Source organism: Ascaphus truei, chromosome 7, assembly GCF_040206685.1.
Source record: "Ascaphus truei isolate aAscTru1 chromosome 7, aAscTru1.hap1, whole genome shotgun sequence".
In the NCBI taxonomy this organism is placed as follows: Eukaryota; Metazoa; Chordata; class Amphibia; order Anura; family Ascaphidae; genus Ascaphus; species Ascaphus truei.
Window position 1 is genome coordinate 60,885,122 of NC_134489.1, and position 16,151 is coordinate 60,901,272.

Genomic DNA, 16,151 nt, shown 5'->3' on the forward strand with positions numbered 1-16,151 from the left:
AGCCCAAGGAATCTTGAATTTCAACAGCAAAGTCCCTAAAGTGTGTTTCCATATCCCTGTGTGTCTCACAACAAGGTGCAAGACCACTTCAAAGGTTAGTATGGTTTAACTTTGTCACTGTATCCCACTCTTTGCTGTATCCTAAACATGCAGCACCTGCTGTGTTACCAGGTTGTTGGATCAAAGCTCCAGTGATGCAAAAAATAAACCCATCACCAGATTCATCAAACAAAAGGAATTTAATTGGAAGCAAAAGCATTTTTCTTTCTTTTTATTTGCATTTATTTAGCAAGTTTATATAAAATGTTATATAACACATGATCTAATTAATATTGTCTTGTATAAGACACGCCCCTTTTATTTATTAACGAAACTGCGATATAACGCACACAAACTCGATGAACGATGGGGATTTCCGTGTATTAGACCCCCGATCGGCACTATTGCAGTTTAATGAATAACCCCACCCTCCTCATCTGCTTTGTAACTGGTGTATGTATAAAGCTTCTTATAATACTCAACCTACTGTATGATCTTTCAGTTTGTAGATTGCCTGCAGTACCAGTTTAAAGCTCCCCACACGGCAGCTCACAGGCTAGTTATTCACGGCTGTGGGTAGGCTGACGGTGGCATCGGGCTGGCATGCTTAGCTGCGCAGGACACCCTTGCACCTGCATTGTAGCTCCAGGGTGCAGAAATGGAAAATACCCACTGGGAAAATCATGTGGGCACACAAGCAGACGGTAAGACTGTTGTACATCCACTTTACCTGTATTGTATTGTATGTCTTTATTTATATAGCGCCAAAAGTGTACTCAGCGCTTCACCAAGAATACCGGGAGTACAGGGAATTATAATAATACAATAAGTGCAGCAAAATCAGACAATAGGAAAGGAAATCCCTGCTCCGAAGAGCTTACAATCTAAGAAGTTTGATGGGGAATTTACAGATACAGCAGGTGAAGGAATAAGTGCTGTAGATGGCAGTGCTTGGCCACAATGGGTGGTAGGAGTGACTGAGTGCAGGCTATTGGAATGCTTTGTGGGGCGAGTTTTAAGGCTAGTCAGTATGAAAATGAGAGGGTTAACACAATTTACAGGGGAAGAGATGGCAGGGAGGCATGGGTGAAATCAGGTGTGTATGTTACCTGTGTGCAGGTATAAGAATAACACAAAACACTGCGGATGTTTCTAAATGCTATTTAATGAGCCAAAAACTTAGCCACTCACCACTTGAAAAAAAACGCATTGGTCGAAACGTCGCTAAGTTTTTGGCTCATTAAATAGCATTTAGAAACATCCGCAGTGCCTTGTGTTATTCTTATACCAGTGTGTGACTTGGATTTCCAGCAGGACTTCTTTTCACGCAAGAGCACCGGTAAATATAAAAGATTTTGTAATATATGGTGTGCAGTAGTAATCCTCCTTCTGCACCTGTGTGCAGGTAACACCTTCACAGCCAGAGGCTTCAACGCAATGCAAAGCGGGAGACCAAATGTCTCTGCTTTTGAAATGGGTCAACCCAGTCCAAGGTGTTAGCACCTTGTGTCTCAAGTATAATAAAATAAAAATAGATTGTAAGCTCTATTGGTCCGGGGTGTGTGCTGCTTATATGCTGTCAGCACTATACAAGATATTTTAAATATAATTATATAAGAGAACAACTATATTTTGGATACAAAAAAATAACAAGAGACCCATAATATCTACATTAGCTAACGTACCTTTTATGTTGGCAGAATTAGCATCGGTTATATCACACTGAGGTATCTGATCTATGTCAGTCATGATTATTGTGGGGTAACCAGATACCAAGGTACACTGTGATACTTCTGCAAATACGGAGAGCGCGAGCTGACAATAGAAAACAAAAATAAACTACATTTACAAATGCTTTTTCTTACTGTATGTACTGTAGCAGGTGGATACGTCTGCCAATCAGGGGAAGGTTGGGTGAACAAATCCCACAGTACACTGTGGTTTCTTGTAACCCCTGGAGTGCCAGAAGGGTTTCCAATACATTGCAATGCATTGGAGAGGCCCGTTTGGTATTGCTGGAGTTCATGGAGTGAACATCTTGATATACACACATATACACACACTATCAGCCTGGGAATGACATACTTGGGTAAGTAGTCCAGTCCAAGCCTAGGTCTGGGTAATAACTTTCCCAGTGTACCCCGTGCAAAGGGGACACTACTGTGGAATATATATGTGTAACCTTGCTTCCTATCACTTGGCAAGCTGTTACTCTGTGCTGTGTTACCTGCTGACTCACAGGGCCTGAGCCTCTGCCACGGAGAGCCCGGGGTGCATACAATATATATATATATATATATAGGTTCGGTGCAGTGCCTCCACCTGCGACAGATCCCGCCAAAGGGGGAGTTAGTCTTCACAGGACATCTATACAAGAATTTCTCTTACACGACCATGTTATAAAACCAATCTCATTTACTGATAGGTCAACCTTACGATACATTACATGCCATGACATTCCGGTGTGCCGGTACACAACATTTAACACGCCACGGAGGACGTCCACATATATGCGCCTCGGAGGACGCCAACTATAACTTGCGCCTCGGCGGACACCAACAGTACTTTCCCCCAATCCCGCCACCGGGTGTTCCCACCTCGTGTCCAAATACGTTAATCAATTCTCTCGCTCCCAACGGCCGTGTGTATGTGTATGGGTGACTGCGCAGCCACTAAGTCTTAGGTGATTGAAAGGGTAAAGTTGGTGCACTTGATGAAATACCTGCCGAGCACTCCGGTGCTCGGAACTGCTACGGTTCTTCGAAAAGAGTCTCTGAGGGTCCCACGCTACGATAGGGGGCGCTTCTCCTCGACAGGGTAGTCCCGAACACTGCAATGTTTAGGGGGTAAAGCCCTTACTAAGGGTGTCCCTAGCTCAGCTTGTCTCTACGGTGACTCAGGGCTAACTGGGCCGGGGGCACCTTGCCTGCGCCTGGGGGGTACAACCTTCCAGCGCAGTATCTCCGTCTCCTCGTCTCTCCACGATGCTCTAACTCCACGTGCGTGCAATCCCTGCCTATATGCCTGGCAACTCCTTCTCCCATAGGCTAAAAACTATCACCTGACCCTCCCCGTCGGGCTGCTGGGTCAAGGGACTGCTCTTCTCCCAACAAATGTACTCTCCTCCTTTGCGGGCTTTGCAACTACTCTTTTGCAAGCGCAACCTCCCATTCCTCGGGGTGAATCAGGGGTCACGGCTACATATGCATACCCCATAAGGGCATTTAATTATAGTGTTACTGATACATTCCTTCACAGGGGTAGGTTCTGGCTCGCCTGGCTTCTGGTTTACTAAAACAGTTCCTTGGCGGTGTATGGCTCCTCCCTTTAGGATAGAACCCCTACCAATTCTCCAATTAGCATAAAGGTATAATACACCTCATTGTCAGTCTACACTTCACCCGCCACTGAAGAGCAGGTGAGTGTCTATGGCTGACAGAAAGAAGAGATCTGTGTAAGTGTTCATATTTCACGCGTGTATTTGTGCACCCACAGTTTACCTTTATAATAAGGGAACTTTGTTACTGGCTTTGGCCAGCACTAAATCACATTTATGCTTCATTTATTTAACCCCTTCAGGGCACTTTCACATACTTCACAAAGTTTAGTCCATAGGACAATAAGAAATTGCATATATTCAGTGTAGTTACCTGCAAAACAGAGATTACCTTGATGAGGTTGCAGGCTTGAATCATGTTTTGATCAAAAGATGCAACCAAATGACTACTTTGTTACACAGACTTAGTTTCTAAATGTAAACATGTCACTAGTATATTTTAGCCCAATTGGTAGAAGCGCAGGATCTGTTCACTAAACATTTTCTGTCTTTCTGCCAGGACCTTTTCTGCATTCAGAGACCCAGGCAAAGACCAGTTGGCTACGAAACCTTCTAACCCCAGGTATACACCGTTTATCTATCTGGTAATAACCATTCCATTATAACCCCAGGTATACACCTTATATCTATCTGGTAATAACCATTCTATTATAACCCCGGGTGTACACCTTTATTTATCTGGTAATAACCATTCTATTTGCAGGGTCGTTCGTTTTTCAATAACCCCTTTAATTGCAGGCCCCATGGCAGCGAAGGGGTTAACATATCTAATGCCATTAGCCCCGTTACCAAGAATATGCTGTTGCGTAGAAACGTAAACCTCCCCTATGAATGCAGCATGGCAGGAGAGTTTTGTACCCGTGTATGCAATATCTATCCAATTTCTTCTCGCTGTTTTCTCATGCAGAAAGGGGGCGTCTCAGAGACTTCCCGGCTCCAGAGCACTAAGCAGCAGATCTGCTGAAGTGAGTGTAATCACCTCTTCCTAACTCTTAAGGCCATGCTCAAGGAAACTCATCTCTTCAATGCAAGAGGGCTGAACAATGCATTATAATACAACAATCCATTCTCCCCTTTAGTACTCTGCACTTCAGCCCATGTACAGTATGGTTACTTTCACCACTCATTTGGGCTTCTACACATCATTTACTAGTGCAATACTATTGCCACACAGCTGCATTATCTTGATCAAATTAGCAGCCATCTTTAAAGCTCCCAATTGCTTATTTTTTAAAGCTGCAATCTGATAACGCTAAACCAAACCATATACCGCACTACCTAGGTACATTTTAAAGACCTGAGCTGCTTTATACTGCAGTCATCCATAAACGTGCAAAACAAGGTTTTAGAGCGACAAATCAGAGAGAAAATGTTAAATCATTAGGCAGAAAATCCATTTTTAAACCAAACAATTGGGAAAACTAGTTATAAATTTAGCTTTACGTTTTGAAATATTTGTTAAAATAATGAATCATATCAAAATGGTAAGGTTTGATGCACAGAGTAACTGCTCCAATTACCCACAAATTGCAGGAAAGTATATGATAATGCAACAGCAATCATATACAAAAATAAATCGCATTTTATTACACATTTGAGGATAACGTTGCCAAAAAGACAATATTATTTCTGAGATAGGATATAAGATTTTAGTGCCTCAGGTTTTATCCTCCATTTTTATTTATTTTTTACATTCCAAAAATGAAGATGATTTTTAAAATGTGTCCTTTTGAAAACGGAGAATCCCCAGATTGCATCATTACGAGAGACTATAATTAGACTGGCGGGTGCTGTTCACTCGCAAAAATGACAGATCTTGAAAGTGGGCTCCATGTGATGCCCTTTAACCTTTATAGCGCTCTACTGACGCACCAGGTACGTCAAGGGCACTTGCTTGTTTTCTTGGGGCAGATCGGGCTGACCGAGCCAAAGGAGGGGGCCAGCCCGTTCTAAACATAAGTGAAACCCCCCGTCACATCCGTTTTCGGCATCCCCAGGGCAGGGCGTGTCATTTGATCGATTCTCGAGCGATTACATGACGCGTAATTTCCGTTTGAGCGGCGGGACTCTGGTCCCGTTAGATACTGTACTGTAAAGCAGAGTACCAAGCTTGTTTCTATTTATTGTTTGCAAGCGGTTTTAGAATTTATTTTAAGTTGTATTTATTGGAGCCCGATGCCTGCAGTAGACTCTCCACATGGAGCTAGCTCCACCACACCGGAGAGAACAAAGCGGTTTTCCATGCAGACTAGAAAGAGTCTGATCAGCGCATCTGTCTTGTCCTGAGAGTCTCTGATCGGGCTGTTTGACGTCCAATGTTGACATTAATTGTTTGCAATGATGTCACTTACTGGAGCTTAGTAGCCATTTTTATTTGGGGTTTGGGCCCATTTTTAGGAATAACACACACTTTAAAAAAAAATCAAGCTAATTAGAAAGGTCTTTTAGAAAAAAATAAACGTGAAGGGGGATGGGATGCACTTTTAACCCTTTGTTGTTTGTCTAGGGTGATAGTGAGTCACTGGTCATATCGCCTGGCTATACCATGACGCGGTCCAAGGGTCATATTGCTGTCATGCTGGAGGAGGCGGTTTGTGGGGGTGTTAGCCCCCTTTCAGAAGTGAAGCCCCCACCTGCACCCAGGTAACTGAGAACGGGTAGAGCCCGGAGTATCTGCAGTACTGGAGCTGTGGGATACTCTGTGAGAGATAATAAATATATCGGGAACCCTCTGCCCCCCACTGGCTCCATGAAGGACAGGTACAACCTTTTGGGAATGCTGGCAGAGGGACCAATACATTGCTTTGCCTTGTGGAAAATGCATAAGGAATCCAGATCTAAACCCAGGACTGGCTGGGCATGTCCGGATCCAGTCGTCCCTACTTAGTGCGTTTCTTTCTATTTATTTATTTATAAAATATTTTACCAGGAAGTAATACATTGCGAGTTACCTCTCGTTTTCAAGTATCTCCTGGGCACCGAGTTAAGACAAATAATACATGGTTACAAATACAGTTACATAAATGAACAGAGTACACATTATATACAAGACATTGCGTGCACAGTTAAAGAAAATATATATTATGGGCGTATGTAACAGTTATAGACCAGATTAAAATGTGAGACAGACTTAGATTTGAAAGAATTTAAGCTGGTGGTGGATGTGAGAGTCTCTGGTAGGTTGTTCCAGTTTTGGGGTGCTGCTGTTTGCTTGACGTGTTCTTTTTTCTTTCTTTCTTTCTAGTTCTAGCTTGTCGGTGCATAACGAGCTGTAAGTACAGTGCTTCTCCAAAATATGCAGTATGTTTATTGCAGAATAAGACATTTACATATTGCTAATGATTATTACGACTACTGTGGTTATGTTGTTTTTATTAACTACAGTACAACCTGAAAACCCATCACTGCTTGTTCCTCTGATTTCTAACCCCTGTGCTGCCAGAATGATGGTCAATGCGTTGCTTTGCATGTTATTAGATTGCTTTACAGTCCTTGTATACACCTCTGGCAGCAGAGATAAACATTTCAATAAAGTTTGGTTACAGCTGATTAAAGACATTTGTTAATGATCGTGTCTGCCTGCGCTTTGCAGCATTCTGATTTACATCTTCAGTGATAATGAAGTCCAGTTTAGGACATTTGGCTGCTGACGTTTTGCAGCGACCAACTCTGCGTCGACGTTTAGCCTCTACTCTCCTCACCATTGGCCACTTCACCGCCAAGGTTTGCCCCTAGCCTTACTCTAAAAACCCTGAATATTAACGCTACATCCTACCTTAAAACACCTTACCCCTAACCGCTAAATTAACCCTTAAATGAACTTACCTTGGTGAAGTGGCTGAGTGTCCAGTGGCTGTGGCAGAGACTTGTTCGCGGTGAGATGATTGCGACCAAATGTTCGATTCTGACTTGCGTCATGTAAGTCACAGGGCTGCCACCACTGGGTTTGACCCAGAGAGTACGGGTTTTGGCGTTTGTTAATCTCCGGGTGGCGGTGCCTGCTGGCATTCTCCTGCATCTCCCCCTGCAACTCCCGTGAACATGGCTGTGCGGCGCCAAATGATGCCGCGTTGCCATGACAACGGGACGCAGCGTGATATCACAGCGTGACGCCCATTGCCATGTTAACGGGACGCTACATGACATCACGATGCTACGTGGCGTCATGTTGCCATGACAACTTGACGCAGTGTGCTGTCCCGTAGCGTCCCCGTTGTTATGGCAACACGGCGGCAGCAGCCATGTTCACGGGAGTTGCAGTGGGAGATGCAAGAGAATGCTGGGAGACGCCGCACCAAGCCGCCAGCGCGCAGATATTTTTCTCAGGGTTAGCCTTCAGAAGAAGGTGGCAACCCTGGGAACCAGCGGGTCCTTGGAGATCAGGGGCCCATGGGTCAGTTTTCGGGGACTCCAGGTTCCCATAATTTAAAACAAAATCTCAGCCCCCCCCCAAAAAAAATGAGCAGCACAGACTGCTTTATAAATAAAGATGGATTTCTGCATTCCTCCCACAGTAGCACTTAGACAACTGGGCCTCTGCCTTACCAAACCTCTCCTCCCCTTCTGCCTCCTCCTGTGCTAGTTTGCATGTTTCTCCCGGAGACACACACCACACACCGTCCCGTTGCCATGGCAACGCGGCGTCATTGGACGCCCCGCAACCATGTTCCCGGGAGTTGCCCGAGGAGATGCAGGGAGGCAGGGAGCCCCTCCCGCCGCCCCCACTTAACCCCTCGCCACCCCGCCGCCGGTAAGAGAGTATTTTTGTTTACATGCTTCTCCGGGTCAGCTTTCAGTAGAAGGCATCAGAGGGAAGTCCATGAGATTGAGTCACGTGTTACTGTATGCAGTGCTGAGCTAGCGCACATCCACGATGGTAATGAGAAGCTAACGTTACGGAGAGTATCCATGGCAACTCTGTATTAACTTCATTAGAGAACACTACGATAAATGCTTTGTTGTCTACGGGTGTAACAAATGATAAGTGACTAACATCGCTTTCCCGCGGGTGGGTAATGCGGGGTTAGCCAACCCGATTACAGGGAAGACATCATTGAAGCTTTGCAGGAACAGATCGCCAAACTAACAGCACTACTGGAACAGGAGGCAACGGAGCATCAGCAAACTCAGAGAAGGGTGAGGTTACAGGGCTACCTAACATAGTACCAAACTAACAGCACTACTGCAACAGGAGGCAACGGAGCATCAGCAAACTCAGAGAAGGGTGAGGTTACAGGGCTACCTAACATAGTACCAAACTAACAGCACTACTGCAACAGGAGGCAACGGAGAATCAGCAAGCTCAGAGAAGGGTGAGATTACAGGGCCGGGGAGGGGGCAGTTGCAGTGCCGGGGAGGGTGAGTTGCAGTGCCAGGGAGGGTGAGTTGCAGGGCAAGGCGAGTTACAGGGGAGGGTGAGTTACAGGCCCACCTCACATACTACTCTGTTTTAATCACTTAACTGCCAGAGAGGCTTGGAACACAATGTATTGGAGAGGATGAGCAAGTACATTTGGTTACCGATTTGGTGAAGTTTTGAAGCATTTTTTTAGGTTATTGAAAATACAAAATTCGGTTTATAGTAGGGAGCCTGGGTAACGCTGATATAAGTAGAGAGAATAGTGAAGAATAACACCGCCCAAAAGGTCGGTTATGGTGATATGAACTTTTATTTAGCGTGTAGTAACTTTGCCCATTTGCCACTGCAGTGTGACAAAGGGGTGTTTACTTATGCATTAAGGGCAATATCACAAAGAAATTAGAGGGTTGTCAGAAAAAGTTACAGTATCCTCTAATGTAGAATGCATTTAATGTTGCACACCCCTGGACTATTTAAAATGTTGCATTTAATGACATGCCATTTAATATCAAGGGCTAACGCAGTAGATTAATAGTGCTCAGATTAAAGATTAGGAAGGATGGGCAAAACAGTGCAGTATATACAGTTAGGTCGAGAAATAATTGGACACTGACACAATTTTTATTATGTTGGCTCTGTACGCTCCCACAATGGATTTGAAATGAAACAACCGAGATGCAATAGAAGTGCAGACTTTCATCTTTAATTCAAGGGGTTGAACAAAAATATCGTATGAAACGTTTAGGAATTGCAACCATTTTCATACACAGTCCCCTTATTTCAGGGGCTCAAATGTAATTGGACAAATTAACACAATCATAAATAAAATGTTCATTTTTAATACTTTGTCAAGAATCCTTTGCAGGCAATGACTGCTTGAAGTCTGGAACGCATGGACATCACCAAACGCTGGGTTTCCTCCTTTGTGATGCTTTGCCAGGACTTTGCTGCAGCTGTCTTCAGTTGTTTTGTTCGTGGGTCTTTCTGCCTTAAGTTTTGTCTTCAGCAACTGAAGTGCATGCTCGATCAGGTTGAGATCAGGTGATTGACTCGGCCATTGCAGAATATTTCACTTCTTTGCCTTAAAAACCGCTTGGGTTGCTTTCGCAGTGTTTTGGGTCATTGTCCATCTGTAAAGTGAAGCGCCGTCCAATCAACTTCGCTGATTTTGGCTGAATCTGAGCAGACAATATATCCCTATACACTTCAGAATTCATCTGGCTGCTTCTGTCTTCTGTCACATCATCAATAAACACTAGTGACCCAGTGCCATTGGAAGCCATGCATGCCCATGCCATCACACTGCCTCCACCGTGTTTTACAGATGATGTGGTATGCTTCGGATCATGAGCCGTTCCAAGCCTTCTCCATACTTTTTTCTTCCCATCATTCTGGTACAGATTGATCTTAGTTTCATCTGTCCAAAGAATGCTGTTCCAGAACTGGGCTGGCTTTTTTTTTAGATATTGTTTGGCAAAGTCTAATCTGGCATTTCTATTCTTAAGGCATATGAATGGTTTGCACCTTGTGGTGAACCCTCTGTATTTGCTCGTGAAGTCTTCTCTTTATAGTAGACTTGGATAATGATATGCCTACCCCCTGGAGAGTGTTCTTCACTTGGCTGGATATTGTGAAGGGGTATTTCTTTACCATGGAAAGAATCGTACAATCATCCACCACTGTTGTTTTCCGTGGACATCCAGGCCTTTTTGTGTTGCAGAGCTCACCAATGCGTTCTATTTTTTTTTTCTCAGAATGTACCAAACTGTTGATTTGGCCACTCCTAATGTTCCTGCTATCTCTCTGATGGATTTTCTTTTTGCAGCCTAAGGATGCCCTGTTTCACTTGCATTGAGAGCTCCTTTGACCGCATGTTGTGGGTTCACAGCAACAGCTTCCAAATGCGAATGCCACACCTGGAATCCACTCCAGACCTTTTACCTGCTTAATTGATGATGAAATAACGAAGGAATAGCCCACACCTGTCCATGAAACAGCTTTTGAGTCAATTGTCCAATTACTTTTGGTCCCTTGAAAAAGAGGAGGCTACATATTAAAGAGATGTCATTCCTAAACCCTTCATCCAATTTGGATGTGAATACCCTAAAATTAAAGCGTATAGACTGCATTTTAAGCCCATATTCATTATTTAACTGTAACTTGAATTTATTTCGGTAGCCAGCCGAAATAACAAATCTTGTTTCAATGTCCAATTATTTCCGGACCTAACTGTACATATGAATTACCCACCGAATAGTTGTAAATATCACTTGGTAGAGGGGGAGTAACAAATACACCCTGGATAAATGCCAGAGGTGATCACACGGTGTCTATAATTGTCAAATAAATATGAGGGCTAGTGGCTATATTAATAAGGTCATTAAAGTAGCACCTGTCTGATTTAGACTGCAGTGGACCTAATCCCAAAATGTATAACTGATAGCTGCTAATAGCAGAAGTATCCAAATTATTAATTAAATTATTCATTTGAAATTAACCCTGCATGTATGCCATAGACAATACCTCCCTGTCTACAGGAGTCAGAATAGATGTGAGACCTAATTACCATGTTCATAGTTATTGCAGTATCACCTGTGTAACAAGTCCTAGATGACATCACTGCATTATGACGTACTGCGAGTTTTGCTCACGCGGGAACTTCGGCAGGGTTTTTTTCTTCCATTACCCCTGACGAAGCTCTCACGTGAGCAAAATGCGTAGGGAGTTATGACACAGTGACGTCATCCAGGAAGTAGAAGGCAGATGGTTACAGTATGAGGGCTTAGATTTGCTGATTGGTACAAGGTAGCATAGTCAGTATGAAAATGTAGCCTCTAGAATTTCTATCAGCTAGTGCTAGTGTAACTCACCGTTGCCCACTCAGGGTAGTTTGGTACCTACTATTACCGCAGTTAGCAGGTAATAGTCATCTGTTTGGAGATTAGACCTTCTGCAGTCCAATACCTCATCCCTGTTACACAGGTGATACTGCAATAACTTTATCAACATAGCAATTGGGTCTCGCATCTATTCTGACTGCTGTAGGCAGCAAGGTTTTATCTATGGCATACACCCAGGGTTAATTTGGATACTTCTGCTATTAGCAGCTGCTAATAATACATTTTGAAATTGGATCCACTGCAGTCCAAATCTCATCCATGCTATACAGGTGATACTTTAATGACCTTATTAACATAGGGACTGGCCCTCATATTTATTTGACCATTATAGATGGGGTGTGAACTATTTGCTGGGTAATTCACATGTATATACTGTACGGTCTTTCCCACCCTTCCTAATTTTTAATCTGAGCACTATTGTTTATCACATCTTTGTCATTTTTAACATTTTAGTGTATTGTGTTAGCCCTTGATATTAAACGGCATGTCATTAAATGCTACGTTTTAAATAACCCAGGGGTGTGTGCACTATTTAATTCATTCTTCCTTAGAGGATTCTGTTACTTTTTCTGACAACCCTCTAATTTCTTTGTGATATAAATAGAGGCATTACAACAAGCCTTTGGGTTTCCATCAATCCCCAATTTCCCAACTCCATGGGATATTGTGCGTGTCTATTTGCCTGGAGGACATAATCCTTGCTGCTAAAAAAAAACAAAAAACCCTATTCCTTTTTGTTCTTTACTTCAGCTGACAAAGGAGCTGGAGGACAGAGTTACAGAGCTACAGAAGAAGAATGAGGAAGAAGTCAGGTACAACAGCCACATGCTATGTGTAAATATGTATCCTACCATATTATCACACTGCTATGAGGCAGTACGGTGCATGATTTCAATGGAAACGTTGTCGTTTCTATACCATTTTTCATCTCTCCCTCCTAAAATCCCATCTAAAAACACAACTACAGTTAATTTATTTTTACAAACTGAACAATCTCTTGAACAAGTGAAAATGATCAAATAATACAATGTAACGTACAGTTCTTAATCAACTCCAAAGTTATCTCTCCAAACTCCAGAATACTTTTAACACTGTAAGATACAATGTATCCTGTCCAATAGAACGGAAACAACGGGACTATTTTACAGTTGTAATTTTGCTGCATGTAGAAATAATACCCATCTCGTTACACTTTTGGGAACCAATCACATACATTCTTCTGATGTCTGTGAAGCGTTCTTCAACGGAGACGAGCAACAGCAAGAATCTGGGCTCTCTTCTAGACCCCAGGATATGAGAGTGAATTTGGCCAGGGTAGAACTTGAAGTCGGTGTATGGTCCTGGAAAACAATGGGTGCTGTTGTGGAGCGTTAGAATGGAGATGGCAGCAAGATGCTGTAGATACACCAGAGTTTTGGTTGGTAAATTTGGGCTGTTTGCAGACGAGGGATGAGTCTTTTTTTGTGTGTGTGTGTTCTGTGCAGGAGTCTCCGGGAGAAACATGCCACTGAACTGCATAGAATTCAAGAGGAGGACAGTGCCAAACTAGCACAGGAGAAGGCAGAAGCTGAAAAGAAGTTTGGTAAGGCAGAGACTCAGTTGTCTAAGTGCTACTGTGGGAGGAGTTCAGAAATCCATCTTTATTTATAAAGCAGTCGGTGCTGCACATTTTTTGGGGGGAGATCTTGTTTTAAACTATGGGAACCTGGAGTACCCGAAAATTGGTCCATGGTCCCTGATCTCCAAGGACTCGCTGGTTCCCGATATTTTTGGACTTTTAACTACCAGGCAAGAATAAGTGGCCTCTGGGGGCCGCCTCTGTCAGGCAGCAAAAAGAAAGCCCCAATGTCGCCTGGAGATTTCATCAAGGCTTTTTATTAGTGATCCCGCAGTCATACTTGTAAGGTTAGTTTGTGTGTCAGAAACTGGCACGAAAACAAGAAATATCTCCAGAACCAGGGAGGGGGCACTGGAGATCGAGGGACAGAGGATTTGTTAAGGCAACATACAAAAATCCAAAGTGTAGGTGAAACACTAGACCAAAGAAAGCACCTGAACTTGGTAAAGATACAATCATTTGTTTTACTGATATAAATATATATACACAACAGTAAAACAAATGATTGTATCTTTACCAAGTTCAGGTGCTTTTTAAATATATATTGTTATGCATTCAACTTTTTTGGTGTGTACAAAACAGTACTTTCTCCCATTTTCTCATTAACCTCCATGTGCAAATCATAGAATGATAGGTCTGGAGGACAGGAGAGGGTCAGTGGAGAGAGGGCTGGTGTCCTGAAGATGTATGATGTGAGCTAATCAGTTTGTTTATCAGGAAGGTGTTGGATGGGTCTTTAAAAAAGTGAGTTACAATGTGTGAAAAGTCTGACGCAGCTGGGTTGTTCCAGAGGTAAAGCGCATCCCAGGAGAAATTTGGGGAATAAACTGACTCTTTAACTGATTAAATATTGCAGAGGTCAGCAAGGTATTGCAGTACAATGTGGTTCTTATCTGCTCAGCACCCAAGGGGTTAAAAACCCATCAGCTAATATTAATGTTATCGTTATTTGCCAGCTGTGCATAACTTTGTACTTCTGTACTTACATTAGGCTTTTCTTTCACACAGAGGACCTGCAGAATGACTGCGACTTTTTGCACAGTTCTTTCAAGACCTACAAGGTAAAGTTGAAGCTGTTAACTGTTTACTGACAGCGGGGACATGTAGTTGGATTGTAAGATCTTTGGAGCAGAGACTCCTATCTCCCAATGTATTTACCCCATCTGTATTATATTCCCTGTAATGTAATGTTTGTAAAAATTGTAAAGCGCTGGTTGGTGCTAAAAAATGAAAAATATACATGTAAATTATATTTAGTAATACCTATTTTCTGCAGTTTTTGTTCTATTTAAATATTTGTTGTTTTCTTTAATTAGCCTTGAAAAGTTACAGGTAAAAAGCTTGTTAGTATGGCACCCTTGGGTGCAGCTGGAGACTGGAGTTATCAAACAAGAACACATAATTAGTAATCACAAATGTGAGATGAGCTCCCTCTAGTGGGAGATTAGAAAACAGAATTACTTGGCCTTAATTTGGCATTTTGAGCCACTCTGCCACCATGTATCTATCTAACTGGGAGACATCTTACAGCCCATTCAAGGGCATTGTGTCTTCCAGAGTCAGAAGGTATTGACACTGACTGGCACTGAGTTTGAAGCAGGGGAACCTGGTTCAATTCCCAGTGTCGGCTCCTTTTAACCTTGGGCAAGTCACTTTATATCCCTGTGCCTCAGGCACCAAAACATAGATTGTAAACTCCACGGGGCAGGGACCTGTGCCTGCAAAATGTCTCTGTAAGGCGCTATGCAAAACTAGCAGCGTTATACAAGAACATGCTATTATTATTATTATTATTATTATGGCAGGAGACTCCTTTTATAAATGTGGGGGTTTGGCTCAAGTTAATTAGCAGTTGCACAATACTAAGCGGCTTTCACCTGCAAAACACACAGCTGCCAGGGTACATGTGTGTTAATAATGCAGTCCAGGTATTGTAGTCCCATCTTCTGGACTATAAGCAATTTTGGCATAAGAGTGTCCCCACATGAGTCAGCTGACATATGTGAATTTTGCTAAGTCCCATTTAGCATCTGAGTGCTGCTTCAGCTTAGATTCTCATGAATCCAAATTAAAAACACTCCAACGCACAGCCAGAAATAGAGTGGGTCCCAAACAAAAAATGCTAGTAAAAAATAATCTTTATTGGTCCATGTTAAAAAACAGAGGTAAGTACCTTCCTACGCGTTTCGTACCTGCTTACGAAACGCGTAGGAGGGTACTTACCTCCGTTTTTTAACATGGACCAATAAAGATTATTTTTTACTAGCTTTTTTATTTGGGACCCACTCTATTTCTGGCTGTGCGTTGGAGTGTTTTTCCTTTGGATTTCTGCTCATTCTCCTGGTTGCACGCCTACCAAGATACACAGGACTGGGGCAATTATATGTGAGTACACCATTACTTTATGTCTATTTAGGACTCTCCCAATGAGGTTTAAGGTCTGATTTTTTTCAATCTCAGCCTTTAACCTTCAGGGACAGAGATACCCTATATTTGATTATACAGTTACTGAAGTGTCATTGCTTTTATACGTCACTAGCCCCAGTTACCTATCCTTTGCATCTTTATAAAGGACATATACTACTATTGAATCAAGACTGGACACAAATGTTGGAGCGCATATCACTAACCTGTTCTAGATTCTCATGAATGTTAAGTACCACGTCCTGGTGAAGCCATGCTGGGATTGGCTGAGATGGGCACAGCTACAGAATCAACGTGTGTCCCTCTGTTTCTGTCATAGGAAAGCCTTTTGGAGGAGTTGAATGAAGTCTGGCTGCAGAAGGAGACCCGGTGGAAAGAGACATTTGAACAGGAGAAGTTTAAGGAGATGGGGAAGCAAAGTGAGATTATCAGCAAGACATTGCTTTCTGTACCGTCCGTAGGGATGAGTCAGAC

The 16,151-nt window shown here is 42.9% G+C and overlaps 1 protein-coding gene across 1 annotated transcript in view; it reads left to right on the forward strand.

Annotated features, from left to right (window-relative positions):
- FLACC1 (flagellum associated containing coiled-coil domains 1) overlaps positions 1 to 16,151 on the forward strand; it is a 57,171-nt gene continuing 41,020 nt past the window's right edge. The window contains exons 1-11 of the mRNA XM_075608651.1: positions 1 to 94; positions 542 to 743; positions 3,876 to 3,938; positions 4,284 to 4,341; positions 5,883 to 6,019; positions 6,621 to 6,647; positions 8,404 to 8,512; positions 12,386 to 12,447; positions 13,120 to 13,217; positions 14,262 to 14,314; positions 15,997 to 16,096. Coding sequence (XP_075464766.1) covers positions 643 to 743; positions 3,876 to 3,938; positions 4,284 to 4,341; positions 5,883 to 6,019; positions 6,621 to 6,647; positions 8,404 to 8,512; positions 12,386 to 12,447; positions 13,120 to 13,217; positions 14,262 to 14,314; positions 15,997 to 16,096 — 808 coding nt within the window. The 5' untranslated portion in view covers positions 1 to 94; positions 542 to 642. The remainder of the gene's footprint in view (positions 95 to 541; positions 744 to 3,875; positions 3,939 to 4,283; positions 4,342 to 5,882; positions 6,020 to 6,620; positions 6,648 to 8,403; positions 8,513 to 12,385; positions 12,448 to 13,119; positions 13,218 to 14,261; positions 14,315 to 15,996; positions 16,097 to 16,151) is intronic.